This window comes from Sturnira hondurensis, unplaced genomic scaffold, assembly GCF_014824575.4.
Source record: "Sturnira hondurensis isolate 20B ecotype Veracruz unplaced genomic scaffold, ASM1482457v3 Scaffold0024400, whole genome shotgun sequence".
Classification (NCBI taxonomy): Eukaryota; Metazoa; Chordata; class Mammalia; order Chiroptera; family Phyllostomidae; genus Sturnira; species Sturnira hondurensis.
Window position 1 is genome coordinate 3,241,363 of NW_028097031.1, and position 19,856 is coordinate 3,261,218.

General features: G+C 45.5%; 1 protein-coding gene across 1 annotated transcript; it reads left to right on the forward strand.

Moving 5' to 3' along the window:
• Positions 1 to 10,803: 10,803 nt before the first annotated feature.
• LOC118981654 (cytochrome c oxidase subunit 7C, mitochondrial-like) lies at positions 10,804 to 10,990 on the forward strand. The gene is given in 3 exon segments (XM_037038454.1): positions 10,804 to 10,825; positions 10,828 to 10,854; positions 10,857 to 10,990. Coding segments are annotated over 3 exon segments (183 nt in total).
• Positions 10,991 to 19,856: the final 8,866 nt, after the last annotated feature.

A 19,856-nucleotide genomic window follows, 5' to 3' on the forward strand; every position in this document is an offset into this window, starting at 1 on the left:
GATACAATTGTCATTTTCCTAAATTATTTTGCAAATTATTATAACAACAACAACAAAAACAGCTTGTTACAACATGAAGCAAAGAGGAAAAAGGAAAATGTTTAGGTAGATACTTTATGCTCTCCATGGCCTTTTGGAAGCACAGACTGAGAGGGTGAGCTTTTGCAGACTGAGGTGGGACCTGTATCGGCTACCTTCCTGAGAACAGCACAGCATGCAGACTGCAGCAATATAAGAACGCTCCCCCCCGCCCGTTAGTGTGGGAGCAGGTCTTTCGGGTGTCATCATGCTGAGCTGGCGAGTGAGTTCCAGCACTGTCACACTAAGGGAATCCTAGCCCGCTGGCACGCTTTCAGTGAAAGCATGTGACCAAACGGGACCTCGGTTGGCAGTGTCAACAGTCCTGTGTCAAAGCACATTTGGAGCTGATGGAAACAAGCCTAGGCTTGCTTATCAGTCTGAGATAAATAAATGTTCCAGCTGGGCACACACATTTCCAATAAGAATCTGATAGACACCCCGCTTTCTAGGACCAATTCACCCAAGCGATTTAAATGGGTTGTTATGCAGGGCTGCTCTCTGGGACGGGCTGCCGTGAGACAAAGCCGTGGCGTGGGGGCTGTGAGCAGAGGAGAAGAGGAGTCAGTGACCCTAAAATCGCAGCTATGCCTACCGAAGTGGGGTAATTGTATTTGTCCATTCGGAAGGGACCTCGTCAGTTCCAGGCGCATGCCCTTCCACGACCCCAAAGAGCAGGCTCAGAGAATTGGAACGACTTCTTCTTACCCCACGACCCTAAGGTTATAATGCCAATTTTATGTGTTTGGAAGGGATAACCAATGGGAAAATTCACTCCCATCTGCTGTTTATCTCCCTTTCATTCTGTCATCTGCTGCTAAGGACTCTGCTCCAGGGAAGAGGAGCGGAATGGGACATTATACAGATTTCAAGGAAAGCTACACCGACTTCTGCTCAGGGCACTCAGTTAGCCAGAAGGGAGTGAGAGCCCATTTGAGACTTGACGCAGAGAGCAGCGTGCTGGAGAAATGACAAGCAACCACCTTGGGGAAGTTGGGTGGGGGGAAGCCTGATCATTTTGGTGGCATGGCTGGCATCAAGTGACCCACAGGATGCTGTCCCTGGAGCTGGGAACTGATGCAAAAGCGACTGCCCCTCTGCAGCCAGCTGCACCCGTGACTGCAGCCCCCGTGCTCCGGGAGGCCCCGCATCGCATCCCACAATGCCTGTCTCTGCACATCGAAACCCTGCCGACTCGTCAAAGTCTTCCTTGAGAAGTGGTATGAAGAAATTGATCTAAAATATCACTCACAGAACATGCAAAAGAAGCGCAACTTTCAGAGGGCCCCCCTGGCCAATGTAAGACCGTTTTAGGATTTTACAAAACATTTGTAGGTGTTATAAACCACTGAATAAAGTAAAACCAAGGAATCCCTAGTAAAAGAAATAAATAAGAGAGGGAGAGGGGACGATCGTCCTTACATCACAATGCCAACTAATAAATGCAGAAGAAATGATGGAATTAGAAGCTCATCCCTGTGCAATAATCACAGTGTGATTTAGGCAGGAATGAAAATTTTCTAGGAGGAAAGGAATATTTACATGGAATATTCAATAAACATTCTCATATACAACATATCGATCACCAACTTGTGTGAAGTGAACAGAAGATCCACTTTAAAGTCATGACTGAAAGTTAACGTCGCCAATGGAAACAAACAAACAAACAAAAAATGAACAAGCCACAGAGACAAACCAAGGGCTGCCTCCAGATGAAATACAGTGAAAGCTACTGTGTCACCTTTGTGAAATTATTAACCAAAAATGCATCAATTCAATCAAATCATAAGGAAAATCAGGCAAAGCCATCAGTGACTCTATAACGTAACTGACATGTGCTCTAAAGTAGGTCAGAAGGTGGAGGGTGAGAGGGAAGAAAAGGGGAGAGCGGGTGTGGGTTAAACGAGTGTGAAGAGCGGTAATAACGGAAGACGGTGAGTGGCGCTGCCCTGGAGACCAAGAGTTAACAGCGCACTGTTGGGCAACTAGTCACATCTGAAAGGGGACTGTCAATTAGGTGGCTCCTGCATTGTCATTCAATGTCTTTCCTCTGATTATTGTGTTGCAGCGACAGGAGAGAAGGCCCTTGTTCTGAGACAATACATACACACTGAGGTAAACGCACATTTCAGAGGAAAACGGCACCTGCAGCCTGTCCTTTCTCTCACGTAGAGAGAATGGTCTCTAGATCTATCTATAGGTGAAGATTTTATATCTATACACACACACATATGAGAGAGAACAAAAGGAAGCGAGAGGTAACCAATGTAGCAAACAATATTTGATGAATATTTGGAGAACCTGGGTGAAAAGTAGATTTGAATTCTTTAGCCTATTTTTGGCAAATTCTCTATAACTTTGCAGTTAAAAGACTCATTTTTATTATTTTTTAGATTTTATTTATTTATGTTTAGAGGGGAAGGGAAGGAGAGAGGGAAAGAAACATCAATGTATGGTTGCCTCTCGTGTGCCCCCTACTGGGAACTGGCCTGCAACCCAGGCATGTGCCCTGACTGGGACTCCAACCAGCAATCCTTTGGTTCGCAGGCCCGTGCTCAATCCACTGAGCTACACCAGCCAGGGCAAAAAGACTTATTTTTAAGTCAGCAGTGGAGCCCGTGTGTTTACCTAATTAGTATGTCTTCCCTGTTCACAGCAAGCCAGTGGCTTCTCTAGATATGGGGAGTAAAGACACACCTTCACAACGCATCGTAGGGGAAATTAAATACGATTTTATAGGTGTAGCGATGCAGTTGCGAAATAAAAATATTAAGAGTCTTTCAACTCAACGCCAGGAGTGGTGGAAGGCGGGGCCAGGAAAGCCTTCCGGAGGTACTTCAAGGCTTGGGCGCATTTGCTGGGACTGGCGAAGAAGGTGGGTGGATGGGCGCAGACCACGCCCACATGGAGGGCGGGGTGAGGGCAGTGTGTGGGAGCCCAGAGCCCCTGGCAGGGTGGAGAGAGTTAGGGCCACGTGGCCATGACCGCGCGGGCTATGAAAGGAGACAGCAGTTTATCTGAGCACCATCCTTTCCATTTATTAGCTGCACCTTAACCCGGATTGACTTGATTGCTGCAGACCTCAGACACTGCATTTGTGAAGAGGAAATGGCATTAAGTTGTTATGGGGCCGTTTTCTGGGTGAAATACAATGGTGTCTGTAAAGCACAGGCAAGGCAAACTCGCTGGAACCAGTTTAGCTGCTGCTGCTGCTATCGTTTTTTGGACTCCAGGTGGTTAGAAACATCCGGAGAGAGGGGAGCACGTGGAGGGGAGGGGAGAAACCGCCCCGCTGGGTCGCAGAGCAGGCAAGCCAACCCTCCTGAGAAACCACCCACTGTGGCAAATGCACCAAGTTGTACGTTTAGGACGCACGTATGGTAACGATGGCTAATTCACTACCGTATTTTTTCCTAGATCACCCAGCCAGCTATGACGGTGATAGAGAAGTGAGGCTTCTGTTTAGTGGCTTGTTTCATTCAGTATTCTCTGCACAGGCGGACGGGTCACTGGTAGAACAGTCTATTTGCTTCCCGGCTTTCTCAGCGTAAACCAGAATCCTTGTGACTTTGCCCTGACCAGAGCTCACCCAGACACACAGTCATGCAGCCAAAAAGGGGACAAGGACTCACACTCCAGGCATGTGTAGCAGTGACGGGGAAACAACAAATGTCTCTATCTCCCCGTTTTTTCTGTGAAAAATGTAGTGGCCCTGACTCGAAAGCCGCCCAGCAGACCTCTTTCCAGACTTCAGAGCCACCGGGACAGACCTCGGGGGAGTGTATCTCCGTGGTGGGGACCGTGGGCTCCGGAGTCAGACTAGACCGAGGCTCCGGCCCTCCTGCTTAGCGGCATGTCGGCCTCGGCCCACTGATCTTCTGCACCCTGATCTCTCATCTGAAAAAACAGGAGACAGAGAGGGGCAGCGTCCGCTCGTTGTGCTCCTGTGAAACATACGTTAAAATACTCACGTAAGGCTCTCCCATCCAGAGAGTGATCGTGCCAGTGATGAAGGTGATGATGACGGTGGCGGCCGCGATGGAGGCAATGGTGCCCGCAGTTTCCAGGCCACTAATTCACTCCTTACGTGGCCGTGCATGTTATTGTCAGTCCATGTGTTAGACACAAGGAATAGAGAAATAAATAAGAGTTTCGTCTCTTAATAAAACTTAATGGAGATAAAAAGGCAAAAATAAACCGAGCTCTTCAGTTCAGTATAAGAAACATGTGTTACTCTGTGCGAGAGACGGCGGGAACCCGCAGGAGAAATGTGTGAGATGGAGCATTTGGAGAAACCGGGCTGGGGGAGGTTGAGGGGTGGGGAACCTTTCTAGACTCCAATCTGAGGGGTCATCATTTAGAAGAAGACTGGGAAAATGCAGACGGGGCACAGATACCCATGCACAAAGCAGGGAAATGAAGCCGGCATTACAACCTGAGGGCCCACGGGGCGAGGGTGGGGTCTCACACTGATCCCTGGCTGAGGTTTTAACTTGCAGGAAAGCAGGAGTCCCCTCTATCAGCCTCTGAGGAGAAAATGATGGCAGATGTGTTTATCCGTCCTGAGGGAAATCTAGTTTCACTCACGACGGCAACCCCAGATTCCATCTATTTCAAGGAGAGCAGCCCACGAGGAAAAGGTCACCCCTAGAATATTAGTCTCCGATTGTCAGAGCTGAGAAAGCAGCTCGGCCCGTTTCCTAATGGCCTCGCCAACACCACCACACTAAAGCCACTGGGGAGCCTTTAAAAATATGTGTTCTTGGGCACTCCCCGGCGTGCCGAGTCTGGGACAGGACGTGGGGTCTTGGTCTTGGTTGTGACACGCCCCCACCGCCATCAGGCTGCTCTCATGAGCACTGTGTTTGCAGACCTCTCGGCAGCCACCCCTCTCTCTGAGCCCAAAGAGGAGAAACCATTATCTTCACATCTTAAAACCAGCAAGTGACAGAATGAGAAGTGGGACCCAGGTCTCCTGGCTCCCCAAACCACACTTGTCCCCTCAACTTCAGGTGGAAGGCACACGGCCTTCCCCTCTGTCTGCTTTCGGGGTCTGCCCGAGCCCCTGTTTGAGTCATCCTTCAGAATTCCAGCAAAGCTTCGGAGCGGAGTCATAAAACAGCCTGGCTGCCAGGCCGTGTCTTTGATCCCTTGCGTGATTTTTAAACGATCAGCAATGCCTTTATGCTGGACGTGCCCTCTCCAATTGGTCCAGAGCTCCTCCACAAATACGCATCTTATTCCCAGATGTCTGCATTTGTACAATTTCTAGTCCAAACCGCTGGAAGCACTTGAGATTATGATCTCGGCACAAAAGAGCCACTAAAAGGCAGAAAACCTTACCCAGTATAACTCACTAGCACCTTTAGACACATGAACACAGATCATTCCGTCTGTCTAACATTCCTTCCTTTACAAAAGGCCGTAAAGCTGTGCAGTTACAAAGGAATCTCAGGGTGCCTTTCAAAGCCAAGCCATGTGTCTCCACTCTCCACCCTCCCATGTTGCTTGTGTATGATGCCTCGTTTCCTCTGCACGTAGCGGACTGGGTCAGAGCTGGACTCCTAGTCCAGGGGCTGCGCTGAGTCCCTGAGATCCTCCTTCCAAGAAGATTATAATTGGTGCATCTAAAGCCGGAGTCCATCAAATGCAGAGACGGGACTTGGGAAGTGCATCACCAAACAGAGGTCACTTGGGGGGCCCATTCGTGATGAGGGCTACTCTGCAAACAGGCAGAGTGTACTCCGAAAGAGAAGGAGAAAAGGAGGCCCGAGAGAAGGGCCACATACACTGCTCTAGAGAAAAGCAGGTGGAAGGATCACTGCCTTGATTATAGATGGCCTCCCAGGTCCTTCTTCCACTGCCACGTGAGGCGTGGCTGCAATTTCTGCTCTTGGCTTTGGAGAGATGGTCACTCTCACTTGCTTAGATCAGTTGTTGGGGGTTTCAGTTTCTTGCAACCAAACGAGCCCTGGAGAAGACAGCCACCTAGAGATAAACTTCAACCACACAGAGGAGTCAACCACACAAGCTGACTCAGGAGACGGGTAGGAGAGTCCCTAGAGAGGAAGCGGTGAACTTCGAGTGGAGCAGGTGGCGAACGGGAAATCAAGGGAACTGAGCAACCAGCGACAAGTGTTGCCGACTTCACCATTTGAACAGATGCTGTCCCTGAGCCTACGCCATATCTTGTTTTAACTTTAAAAATGGATCATTCATTTCATGCCAAAGGGATGCAATATCTTCTGAAGATCATCAAGAGATACAAGGCTATTGGGAGTATTTTCATCCACCAATTAACCAGCAGGCCCTCTAACTGACAAAGACCATATTTGCTTATTTAGTTGTTTCTATTACAAGAAATGCAGTTGTAGTTTTGTCGTTTTAGCTACAATGAATTTATAGTAGAAATAAGCTTATTGGGAGACCATCAAATTTCTACGTGTGACTCGCCCACACTGCGATCCCTTCAGGGCCTATGGACCTCTCTGTGTGCCCTGTGGCTTTTCCCAGCTCAAATGCTCCCTGATTACAGGCTCTTGCGCTGTGATGGGCACCGACCCAGGCACCCTGAGCCCGAGGCAGCACCCAGCTGTTCCACTCTTCCTAGAGATCCCTGCCGTCTGCTCAAACCACAGAAAGGCCCCTATTCCCTTGCGCCTGCTCATCCAAGGACCCACCCATTGATTTGAGAGAGAGGGGAGGGTGGCAGAGAGAGAAGGAGAGAGATACCGCTGTGAGGGAGAACCATCGATCAGTTGCCTCTCCCATGTGACTGAAGAGCAAACCAAACCTGCCACCTAGGTGTGTGACCTGGCAGGGAACTGAACCTGTGGCCTTCCAGTTTACAGACGACACCCCAGCCAACTGATCTACACCAGCCAGGACTCAATACCCTTTTTCAAATGCTCATAGAGGCAGCAATGAGGAACAGACACGATTCCTTCCAGCTCCTGCTTGCTTTCCTTCACCCCCCAGAGGCTTCTTGTCTCTAACTTGCAACCTTGTGATAAAAAATGAAGTACCCCCTGAAATCAGTTGTACTTGGAATTCGATTATTTGATTAACTGATAAATTCCTCATTAAAAATAATGACCTTGAATTAGGGAATATTTAGTACTAGCTAGCAACAGGAAGGTCATTCCTTCACATTTGTGTTCTCCTAATGTTAAATTTTGCAATAACTAGAAAATTATAGTTTGACCTGAAATTATTAGTTATTTTGTTGTAGAAGTCAAGCACATGAATGCAGTTCTAACATTTTAAAGTCCTTAGAAAAATTGAATGTAAACTCCAGAGGAAATCACACTATAGTGTTTACTGAAAATGAATGCTTGATTATTGTTTCCTTAGATCGAAGGGACATGTTTGTGACATAGAAGCGAATAGAATATATGCATATCTTTTATAAACAATAGTGAATTTTATGATTGCGGCGGGTATTTTAAGAGCTGCAAAAAACCCACCTGCGCTTTTGTGGCAATGAATGCACTACTTTGTACGTTAACTTTAATCTAGTAAAGTAAAAATGGCATGTAACAAAATTGTATAGTATTTGTACACACAAAAATTGTCATCTGAAAATATTTGTGAAAACCTATTTTTATGCCTGAATTGAAGTTGAAGGCATAATTTAGTGCTTATTTTCAGAACAAATAGCTTGGAAACATTTCATGCACAACTGATGATAATTTGAGTGTGCAATCCACAGCAGAGCTCATTGCCATATGCATCCTGTCTGAGCTCCGTGTGCAAATTTAAATTGTAGTTTTCTCCCAGCCTTCGAAGCCAGTCACCTTCAGCACCGATAGTGGAGCAAGAGGACGTCCACATGACGGACACATTTTTCGGAAGACAATTTCCAACTTTGGAAAAACGATTCTGACACTACCAAATGCAGTTTGCGTTCAGATTACACTGAATACAGCAGCTTGAAAACACCTGCTGTAGAGAAACAGAAATTTTCCGTGGGAATAACAAGGGGAAAGTGCCTGCCTATGTACATGTACAAAACTCCTGCTCACAAATCCCCAAGCATTTGCTTCTGCTTTTGTTTTCTGTTATACATAAAGATTCCTTTACTTCAAAGTGGATTTAAAAACTGATATACATGTTGTAATGTTAGCAAAATCACTGAAAAATACAAAACATTAAAATATTATTTTTCTGAAAAAAATGTTCGGTATATCTGTATAAACAAGAAAGCCCCAAACCTCTTTTTTTAAACATTTTGTTTTAGTGGCCACAAGTGTAAAGACTGCTGTTGGGAAGGCCAAACGGAGCTATGGTTTACACGCATGCTTTGCACACTCTATTTAATACGATTAATTGCTTTATGCTGATCACATGAGACAGTATCATTCATGTGTCTTAGCTGACTTACAGTTCCATACATTATTATGAAAAGTAGGAAAAGGATATTAATTAGAGATAAGTATAATGTTTTAAATAAACATGCTTTCCAAAACTTAACCAAACTCTAAGGCATTGTTTCACTATACACAGTAGTGTATAATACAATACTTTTAAATAGTCCTATTTTCCACGTACAATAAGACATCTATCTCTTCATCAAAGTGTATACCATTGGGCATTTTTCCTCATTTAAATAATTTCCATAATCCAAAAAATGAATGTTCATGATTACTTTATGTCGGACATAGAAGTAAACACAGCTTCGTGAACTTCCCATAAGCCGATAACTAATAAATCAATAAACCTTTTGGAGGGGAATGCTGCCCCTGGACCAGGATTATGTGCTTAATAGTACAGTTCTGCAAGCACACGCTTTTCAGCACTGATTCATTACACAAGAGGATTTGACAAGGTTAGAATTTGTGTTGCTAATGGAAATTATTTTTTCAAGAATTAGCCTTTCGGCTAGAAAGAATGACAGATACTCAAATACTCTCAAGTACGTATTTGAATCGAAAATTTCTATTCATTCCGGCCCCGAAGAGAACTCGCGTTCTGAATCTGCGCGCCAGCGCACGCTGAGCTGTGGCAGCTGCCGTTCAAAGAACTGCGGAGCACCGTTGCGAGGTCTTATTTTGCTCTGTGTGACACCTCGTTCTTTTCCCCTCGGAAATCGTAATTTTTTTACACACCTCATAGCCTTCCTACAGGACGCCAGCTCTGCCTGTCATTTTGATTGGGGAGGAACCTTGTTTTCCAGGTCACTGGCTTGAAGCCTGCAGACAAGAGATGCGTGAGGGACGGGATGGGGAATTTGTATCTGGGCACGGAGTTTTCCTCTCCATTTGCCAGCCCGCCAGGTCAGTGAGCGGCTCCGTCAAACGGAAGGGAATGGCTGCAGCAGCGCCCCCCACCGCCTGATTACACTCTCGGTGCTTCCGACCTTCTGCGGACCCCTTCTGAAGCTCTGGGATTTGGGGCGCCCCTGTACACCCAGACCCCACTGGCAGAAATACAGCATTGTTCACGACGTTGGAGGGGCAGCTCCTGGACACCAGATTTTAAGCCTTTTCCCTGCTAAAAATTTGTTGACTATGCAGAGGAAGAAAAACATTGTTCTATTTCGTAAATGTAAATTTTATAAGATAAAACCCCCAAGTCGATGCATCCAACTCAGTAAAAGTAAAGTAAAATGATCAGTACAATTGGAACAAACAAAAATCCCCAACGGCTCATAGCTTGTCAACCCTCCCTCACAACACGAGCCAGTCACTGTAAAATGAACCTTGATTTTAAACATCAAAATAGCAAGGTTTTGTTAGGGAAGAAATTTGCTAAATATACATATTTTAGTGGGTCATAGTGCTACTCTAGGGCATGGCAAAATTAGAAATGACTCCTCTTCCCGTATGAATGCCCTAATTTGATGCTTTTTTTTTTTGCTATAAAATGGATGTTTCTTTAAAATGAGAGAGGGAGAGCGAGCAGAGTTAACTATGCCTTCCTTTGCTCTCCCAGACATTCAGATAATATCTGAAACAACGCCACTCTCTACCTAATTTTAAAAATAATCCTTTGAACATCCAAACATTCTAGCACCCCTCTGATCATTGGATGAAGGAACTTGGATGGAAAATTTATATGCAAATGGCATCTAAGCTGGGGGACTGCCCGTACGGGAAAGAAGTGCCTCTTGTACCTGGTCACAGACCAGGCCCACAGGTAACAGCTGTCTTACCTCGCTTGTGATACAGTTGATCAGGACAACAATAACCAAACATAATTTCTGTGCAGAAGGGACTCTCACAAGAATTTTTAAAATTGTTTTAATTGATGATTTTTTAAAGAAAGAGAGGAAGGGGAAGAGAAAGAGAGAGACATCACTATGAGAAACATGGGTGTGAGAGAGAAACATCAATCAGTTGCCTCCCATAAGTGCCCCAACTGGGGATCGAACCCACACCATTTTGGTGCACAGGATGCTCCTCCAACCAACTGAGCCACCAGCCAAGACACCCACATTTTATCCCAGGTTGAATCAGTGGTGACATCATCATTCCACCTCTTGAAGAAAAAAGATAAAAGGAAAGCTAGTAGTCTCTCTTTCTCATTCTTGCTCTCTTGTTCTCTCTCTCTCTCTCTCTCTCACACATACACACACACACACTCACTCCCCCACCCCAGGCCACTCCACTTTTGGTCAACCTTTTTTTTTTTAGAGTCAAGACTTCAAGTTAATCATAGTGTGATAGTGCCACCCTTTCTGCTTTCAGTTTGTGTCCGTATCCCAGGGCTCCCAACACCAGAACGATGGGGCAGAGCATTCGGAGAGTCACACCCCTGTGCTCCGTAGGAGCCACGTGGGGAAGGCCCAGGGAAGCTTTTGCCATTTTTGGTGGAAAACAAGTGGCCATTACTAGCTACCGTGACTTTGTACTTTAGTACTGAATTTGCTGGACCTTTCTTTACAGTAAGACACCAACTGTTCACAAAATAAGGATGTCTTAGTTAATCCATGAACAGTTATAAAGAGGAGCATTTTAAGAGGTGCAATCTCTTTGAAAGATGTATCAAACTGTTGAGCTCAACATACCAGATGTGTTGGTAAATACACTTATGGAAAAAAGAAAAGACCTTAAATTAATCATAGTTTTTTAAAAAGGTATAGTTTGAATTTTATGATTTATGAAAGATCTCCACCCAATCACAACAGAACTGAAATGAGCAGAGGTCCTGAGTGGAGGGCTGGATTTGGACTCGAGTCACAGACCCAGCGTGAGTCCCGTACCTTCTACTCTGAGGGTTTAGTCCATTCGAGGTTAAGAATGAGACCTTCTCCCTGGACCGTTGTGATCATCAAATTTGGGATGAAACACAAAGGTGTGCTTAGCTTCTCGGCAAACCTATCAAAGCTCAGAGTGAGGAACCATTAGAAAGCTAAAAGGTCCTCTTTGCTCCCTTTCATCACATTCTATCCCCCGGGGCAATGGTCCAGTAGTAGCCGTGGCCTGGGTGTCCCCGAGCTCCAGGCCCCAGACTGCTGCTCTGAATTTCTGAGTCTACTCATCACAACGCCCCCAGCATTGAAGTCCCAGCCAGCAGATTGCTCCCTGGTTCCCTAACCATCTCCTCAAGCTGAGGTCTTTGCCTTGTGAGGTGAAAAACAACTAATCTGATCAATTCATTCTCACGAATATCATAAGATGGGAAATTTTCACACCACACCCAAAACACTTTTGACCGGGAGATACACACGCACACAGAGGCACCTGTAGCCAAACATTCTCTGTTACCTCTTATTGAATCTGAGTTTTCTAATAATCTATGAGCGCATGTTTTCTAATTAAACTTGTCCTGTCCTTTCCATTGGGAATTAACTAATTATATTTAATAATGTAAGTCAAATTTTTAAAAAATTTTCAGTCCTCAGTTTAAATTTTACTATTGAACACCTGTGTGCTTTATATTCTACAGGTAAACATGAATAGTTAATAATACTAACGCTTGAGAGGTACCAGCACTATTTGCACCTATTTACCAAGAGTCTCATGGGTAACAGTGCTTAGTAAAAGCCACGTGCCACTTCAAAATCCTCCTGGAAAGCTCCTGTCACCCGCTGAAAGTCCCTAACCCTTTGTGTCAGAGGTGCGGGCTGGCTGTTCAAACCACCTCTTTCCCAGCCCCCCCGATTCGAGTCTGAACAGAAGTCCCGGTGAGGTTGTGTGTACCATCCAGCACTGATCTTGTGAGCGTCAACAAGCCTTTCGTCAGCAGGCGTTCTCTTAGAGAAGGGGATTACTGTGTCCTCGGGCCTCTTCAAGTGAAGTCCACGTGACTCCAACCAAGTTTTCAACAGGCTGCTCTGCCGCGGGTTTCAGAGCCTGACCACGGGGACATTCTCTTCCTTGTGCACAATTTCACCTCCATTTCCACTGGGTCCTAAGGAAAGGAAACCACAGGGCGACAGGAAGATAACTAGACCAGAGGTAAGATCCTTGCCGTAGCTTTGAGTTTTATCCTGAACCCTGTGTGTGAGTGGCCACTTCTCTAACTAACACAGTATACTATTTAACTTCTCTGTTGGAGATGATCAGGGTACTGCTACCTCCCACTGATATGTCCTGAGAAATCTGTGGGGAAATATATAATGTCCATGAGGTGGCACATGCCACATGGCAATTGCTCTGTGCATGGTGGCAGTTATTCTCCCTGTAAGGTGGCTTTCACAGAGGCCCTCGTCCAGCTTCTCAAGCATAGCCCACCAAGGGGAAGGACTGCTGCCCACTTAGAGACCGGCATTGCACAAACAGGCGGAGTCACTTCAGGTGGGTAGCAAGGGTCCTGGTGGTTTTGCACCATTGTTCTCACTTGTGGGCCAAGTGCAAACATCTTCGTTGCCTTTCACAGAGGAATCTAGGTATTTATACTTTCTATGCCTCTTTTTCATACTGAATCGGGACAGCAGGGAGAATAAAGATGTCACTCTTTACTGAGAGCAGGATATAATAGTTTGTGTACACTTAATATATGATTCAAACTTAGAATGTCGTTGCATTCAAAGAACCACATTTCAGTAGTTACCTCCTCCCACCACTGGTTCAAATTTAAAAAGTCATTTCACTCTTCAATTACACATCTTGAAGATTCAGGGGATAACTTCTAGCGATACTTTCCCACCTTCCGTTCTCCCCGCTCCAGTCTGGGGCGCCTCTGTCGCCTTCTCCAGAGATCAGCGGCTGCCGCTCCCCAGAATGCAAGGCCTTCTTTTGTTTTAACTCTTTCCTTTCTCTTCTTTTACATATATTGTCACAACCAGTTTTTGCACGGTTACTGCCTGGTTCTGGCCTCCCCTGTCATTCTATATCTTCATCAACCAAGTCTGGTATCTGGCCGGACAAAGAGAGGGTCACTCTGAGGGCACCAGGCAGGGCGGGTGCAGGCGGTGATGGCCAGGGCGTGAATCCCACTGGGCGTCCACCTCGTGGCTGATGGGGGACAGGTCGAGGGGTCGGGGGAGAGTGGGGAGGGGTGAAGATGGCTGGGGAGTTGTGACGCCATCACTGTGCCAATAATTTTGAGTCTTGAGTCAGCAATAATGTTGATCTCTAGATGGTAGGCATGAATGTTTTATTTTTACAGGTGAAAAAATGGAGACTCAGAAAATTTGCATTATGAGCCTGGGCAAACACAACTAACATTTTTCCAAGTCAAGTCTGTTCAACTCTATGGTCTTTGTTTTCCTCCATTAATGTAAAGTCTGTGTTTGTGATGCTCGGAGCTAGGTTATGTTGTAATAGTTGTTATGTAAATAACTGCACTACTTCTACCAACTTATCACACTACCCCATTGCATAATGCCATGCTCTGGAGGGTCTCGGGACTGGACTCATTTCAGTTTAATTATAACAAAACCATTCGTTACAATATTTATACAAACTACAGTATCACTCATTTGAATATGTACAGTTAGCACACATAATCAGAGCCGTTGTTTTGAGTAAAGGAGTCTCGGTGCCAGAAGCCGGGAAGCTCCAGTGGGTGTCGGTGCAGGGGCAGGTCAGAGTCTGTGGAGAAGGGGAGATGCAGCGTCTCCTTCCCTCGCTCCGGCTCTGTCCCTCTCCTTTGGAACACGCGTGTCTCTTGTCTCTATTGTGTGTGTCTGCTTTATTTTTATCTGTCTGAAGATGGACTCCTTGCTATTCTATGTGCATATCTCTCACCATGGCCACCCTCGAATGGTACTCTTTGTTTCCCAGTGGACACGACCTTCTAACACAACCTCACAAGGATAAATGTCACACGCCTTGAGTCTCAATTCTGAGTCCCTCAGCAGGGGGTCGGGTGGCTGAGATTGTTCCAGTTGTTCACTAGCCTGATGGCCATGGCCCCCAGGTCAAGCCTTCCGCTAAATAGCTGTTCCATCTGAGCTGTGTGAACATGTTTCACTGAAAAAGTGTGGGTGGAAGTGAGATGACAGGCAACTCTTCTACGACAGTGTAAGAAAGAAGAATGATGTTAAAAGGAAGCAGGTATTTCCATGGCCCGACTGAACCCTGCACTCAGTCAGCCCTACTAAAAATCCATGCTTTTGTAGCTGGGCTCCTGTGACAATGAGCTGGGGCAGTAATTTCTTAGGTACTAGGTCTGGTGATATCTTAGATTTAATAAGTTTTTAATTTGATAACTCACCAGGAGAATTCAATGGAAAATATTGAGAAAGGCCATTTATGGCATCTTTTTCGTCGGATGTTATACTTGTCAAGAACTGTGAAGAATCTAAAATCCCACCCCACTCTCTCTGGCTGGTGCGGCTCAGTGGATTGAGTGCCAGCTTGCAAGCCAAAAGTTGCTGGTTCAATTCCCAGTCAGGGTATATGTCTGGGTTGTGGGCCAGGTTCCCACTTGGGAACATGCAAGAGGCAACCACACATTGATGTTTCTCTCCCTCTCTTTCTCCCTCCCTTCCCCTCTATCTAAAAATAAATAAATAAAATCTTTAAAAAATAAAAGTTCACCCTGCTTGAATGCTAACCAGTGAGCCTGCCGTAGTTTCATGGGCAGTGGCAAAGGCATGGGTCAGTCCCAGCACTTAACTGCTCAGCCGCAGTAGGGCAGCCAGAACATCGGCACGTGCGCTGGCCTTCTGAGCCCCAGTAGTCATAAGCCAAAGCACAGAGGGATAGCTTATGCCCTGGTCCAGCCACAGCAGGGTCCAGGGTTCCTGAAAGGTGGGTAAGGTATCGGCGATGGATAACAGACGACAACACGCCTCAAAGGACAGTGAAGCTCTGTTCTGTTTATTGCAAGTACAAGCAGGTTTTTATATTTTCATTTTTGGTAGTGATGAACATTTGCAGGTGCATAGCATGATCAGGTAAGCAGAAAAAATCAATACAAAGGTAACCAGAAAAAGTACAAAAGTTCCCATAGATTCAGTTATATGAAACAAAGATTGTTTTGACCAGGAGAGCCATGAATCAGACAATTAGAAGTAGCTGTACATACAGAGTTTGAAGGTCTTCATGTTTATTAGTTTCTCAGAATTTGTCATGGGGCAAAAGGATATGCTAGATTGAGTAGAGGTGATAGGAAATTTATTATAAGGCCTTTGTGATGTCTGACTTAGCTATCTATCCTTTTCTATCTAAAATGCTTCTTTATGCACTATGGACTCTAACTCCTCAGTAATCGTTTCTACGTGCTTAGTTCGTAGCAGCTAACCAGCTTCTCCTATTTTTTGTCTGTCTAATTCTAATTGATATATATTCCTATTCAAGGTAAAGGAGGGGCTGTTACTTCAACAACTTTTAGACATTCAGGGGCTATTTCATTAGAGGGGATTTTGTTCTCTGGTCAAGAAATTATTTTGTACATTGTAAGTGATTCATGAGTTCTTTTATGGGGACTGTCGGGTATCATTTCTTACTCAGGTTTATAAACACCTTGTTTACACAATTTTGGGCATGATTCAGTAGTTCGGGGAGAACTAGTTGTCTCTTCAGAATTTCTCTCAAAGTTAATCATTGACTCACTACGAGCCTCTTTCTCCTCATGGCCTGTTCTTACGAGAATCAGGGTGCAAAGTAAGACCATGAATAATATCAGCAAGGAAATTACTAAGAGCAATCCCAAAAAGTCACCACCCCCCTTCGTATGCCACATCCTCTTCCATGAAGATGGATTCCTTGAATTCCTTCTTTCCATGTCCGGACCTTGTCAGACAACATGGTTGGAAGAGGACGTGGCAAGCTTAGGCCTGCGTGGGGTAGGGGAAGGACTGGGCTGTGGAGGAGGGATTCTGAGAAACATTTTTCTGTTGGGCTGCAAAGTACAGCTAGGCAGCATGTCCCCAGGCTGAAACAAACCTGCTGCCTTCCCCAGAGGAAAGGACTCTTTTTATTTTCAATGCAAACAGTCTTGGAAGACGGTCCAAACAAGGGTGGTTAATGTCTGTGCTTGCAAAACACGCAGTAACAGGAGAAAACAATAGAGAAGTGTGTCCCGGCAGTTATGAGACTCTCATTTTAAAACAACCAGTATAATCCTCAGAAACGAACAGGCTCATGTGGAAGAGAAGGCAGAGAATTTCAAACACTAAGAAACAAATTGATGCCAGCTTTTATTGAATTAATTTCTAGGATTTTCTTCCTAGTCATGAAGGCTTTAGAAAAAGATATGAATAAACTCAACTTTAAGAGGCTAGTCATGTATTTTATTTAGTGGTTAAATGAGATCAGATTAATGTTGAGAGAAGTCAGTGTGCCATCAAAAAGGCAACCCTTTTCAATTGATTTTATTTCATCCCTGAGACAAAACTTTCATAACATGGTAGGTAACTTTACTGATTTTCAACTCTCAGAGCCTTTATTTATCATTAGAGTTGTACTTAATCTTTTAGAATTGCAGTTTGTACCAGTTTCTGACTCGTAAATATTTCTTTTAAATTGGTCAGTTTATGCAATGAAAAATGACAATAATTTCTTTCATGACTATATTGCATAAAGTTTATTACATTTGTTCTCAGCATCCTGAGAAATGGTTAGGGTGCACCTTGACTTGAGGAATGAGGATGGAAGCAACGTGCTGCTGGGCTCACCTGCCCAAGTCCACAGGGCTAACTACAGACCTGGAACCCTGGAATCCAGAGCACTCAAGTGGAATAAAGCCAACTGAAGTGGAAGATGAGGTGAGAAACAGGGCTGCACTGAGGCACCTCTGGGCTCCCCCCAGCTTTCCAAATCCGATTACTCCAGATGCCTACCAGCCAGTCGGTGCACATAAATGTCCCAATATTTGTCCAAGACGGGCAGCTTAGTCAAGAATGGACAGAGGGACCTCCAGCTGGACAGCCAGAGTCAGCGGCGTGTCAGGCCCTGAGCCAGCAGTGGTGGGCCCTAGGACGTATTGTCACCTGGACCCCAAGTCCTTCTGAGACGTTTCCACAGCAGAGCTCATGCCCTGTGCTTCCACACTGGCGTGATGGGTTCTTCACCCCGTGGGTTGGTCTCCCAGCATTTCTGCAGACCATGTGCTTCACCCCTGTGATGAAGTCATCAGGACTAAGTTCACCATTCGGTGTGGTTTGGGGGTCTCCCCTTCTCGTCACGCTTGCACGCCTAGCAGCCACGTCGCTGCCACATCACAGACGGATGCTAAACACGGACAGGTGGTGACCCAGAACTTACAAAATTCCTAGGCTTTTCTCCCCTCTATACAGCCGAGCCGTCTGACCTCAACAGCGGGAACATCCAACTTTAAGAGACACAGATTGGGGGGGCCAGACCAGTCCTGCCTGATGGGCACGGACTGAATTTGGTAACGTCGCTTTGCATCATGTGGGCTGACACCAGAGTACTCGGTTTGGCCAAAAGCAGAACACTCTGGTGGAGCAGAGAAGAAAGTTTGCTCGTATAAATTAAGCGGTCCTTGAATAAATAAGCAGTAATTGCTACTGTAACTTTGCAAATCACAGGAAACAATAGGACTACATTTTTTTTAAATATTTGAGAATGTCAGTTCACGGCTTCCTGTTTACTTGCAATTATTTGAAAATAACCTGGATAACTTTACAATCAAGGTATTTCCTCCCGCGCCCTGGCACACAGCAGACTACCTGAGGAGAGGGCTGGCATCCCAAGGTGTCCAGAGCGCAATCAGTCTTAAGAGCTGCTAATGTTAAAACCTTGACTAATGTTAATCAAAAATTTAAAAAAATAATCTTAGCTTGTTAGACACACACATTTACACACAGACACACACACAATAAAATCATAGTAGTTTTTAAAACACAGCTGGTGAGTGATGCTGCCTAATTTCAAAATTCTTTTGGCCCGTTTCCACTTGGCAAAGCTACATTGTGCGCAGGCCCATGTCTCTGTGGGCTCGTTACAGCCAGCAGTCAATACAGCTCTTTGAAATGTTCCAGCTAATGTCTGCTTTCTGCCTAATAGTGTATAGTTAACCAAAGTCAAAATATCAGGAGAACACATATACCCTTTGGGTTAGGATATATTAGTTAATAGAAAAAAAATATTTTCTAAGCTTTTGCTGTGCCAGCCATGATCAGGCTGACTTTTATGACTGTAATCTCAGGAACTGTGTACAACTCTGCCGAATATTACAGTGATTATAAGACACTTCGTGCAGCCATGTATTGTGGTAGTTGAGCACATGCTCAGTTATTAGGGTATTGAGTCGAATCAAAGAAGGATACAATGTAGCAGAAAGAAGGAGCTCCTACCTTTTGCAACAGCATACATGGAACTGGAGACTGTTATGCCAAGTGAAATAAGCCAGGCAGCAAAAGACAAACACCATATGATCTCACAGAAGAGAACCAGAGATGTGGAAACAAGGAACAGACTGACAGTTACCAGAGGGGAGAAGGCAGAGATAAGGACAGAAAGGAGGGAAGGGGTCTAGTCAAGGAACAGGTATAAATGAAATGGACAACAGGCNCATGCTCAGTTATTAGGGTATTGAGTCGAATCAAAGAAGGATACAATGTAGCAGAAAGAAGGAGCTCCTACCTTTTGCAACAGCATACATGGAACTGGAGACTGTTATGCCAAGTGAAATAAGCCAGGCAGCAAAAGACAAACACCATATGATCTCACCTATAAGTGGAACCTAATGAACAAAACGAATGAGCAGAAGAGAACCAGAGATGTGGAAACAAGGAACAGACTGACAGTTACCAGAGGGGAGAAGGCAGAGATAAGGACGGAAAGGAGGGAAGGGGTCTAGTCAAGGAACAGGTATAAATGAAATGGACAACAGGCTGCAGATTCACTGTGGGTGTGGGGGGTGCGCAGGGGACAGCAACGAGGAAATCTGGGACAACTGTAATAGAACAGCCATAAAAAAGCAAAGCAAACAGGCCTAGCTCCCCTGAACGACAGCCTGAAACGTTGAACCTACACCCTGCAGGGCGCCCCTCGCGTCTGCTGTGTGCATATTATCATTCCCCCATGGTCCTGTGCAACCAGCCAGGGACCCAAGCTGTCCTCCATGATTATTAGAAAGACCTGTGTGCGTGCCAGTGACACCTAATGTACTCCTCTAGACTAACCCTCTCTTTGAATACCAGTCTAGAATCTTCTGTGGCCTCCTGGTATACCAGCTGTCATAGTGAGAGCTAACAGACATACTTCAAAGCCCAAAATGGAACCCTCGTCTTTTCGTGGGGATTGAGGAGCCTCTGCTGGCACAAGCAGACGTCTTCATCATCACTGCCCCTCAGGGGATGCATTTCCGCCTCTGACTTGGCTTCGCCTGAGGCCGATCCCAGCGCTCTGGGGTTTCCCTGCCACCCCGTCCTGGGACGTCCTGTCCTGGAGTCCAAGACTGCCTCCCAGCTGCCA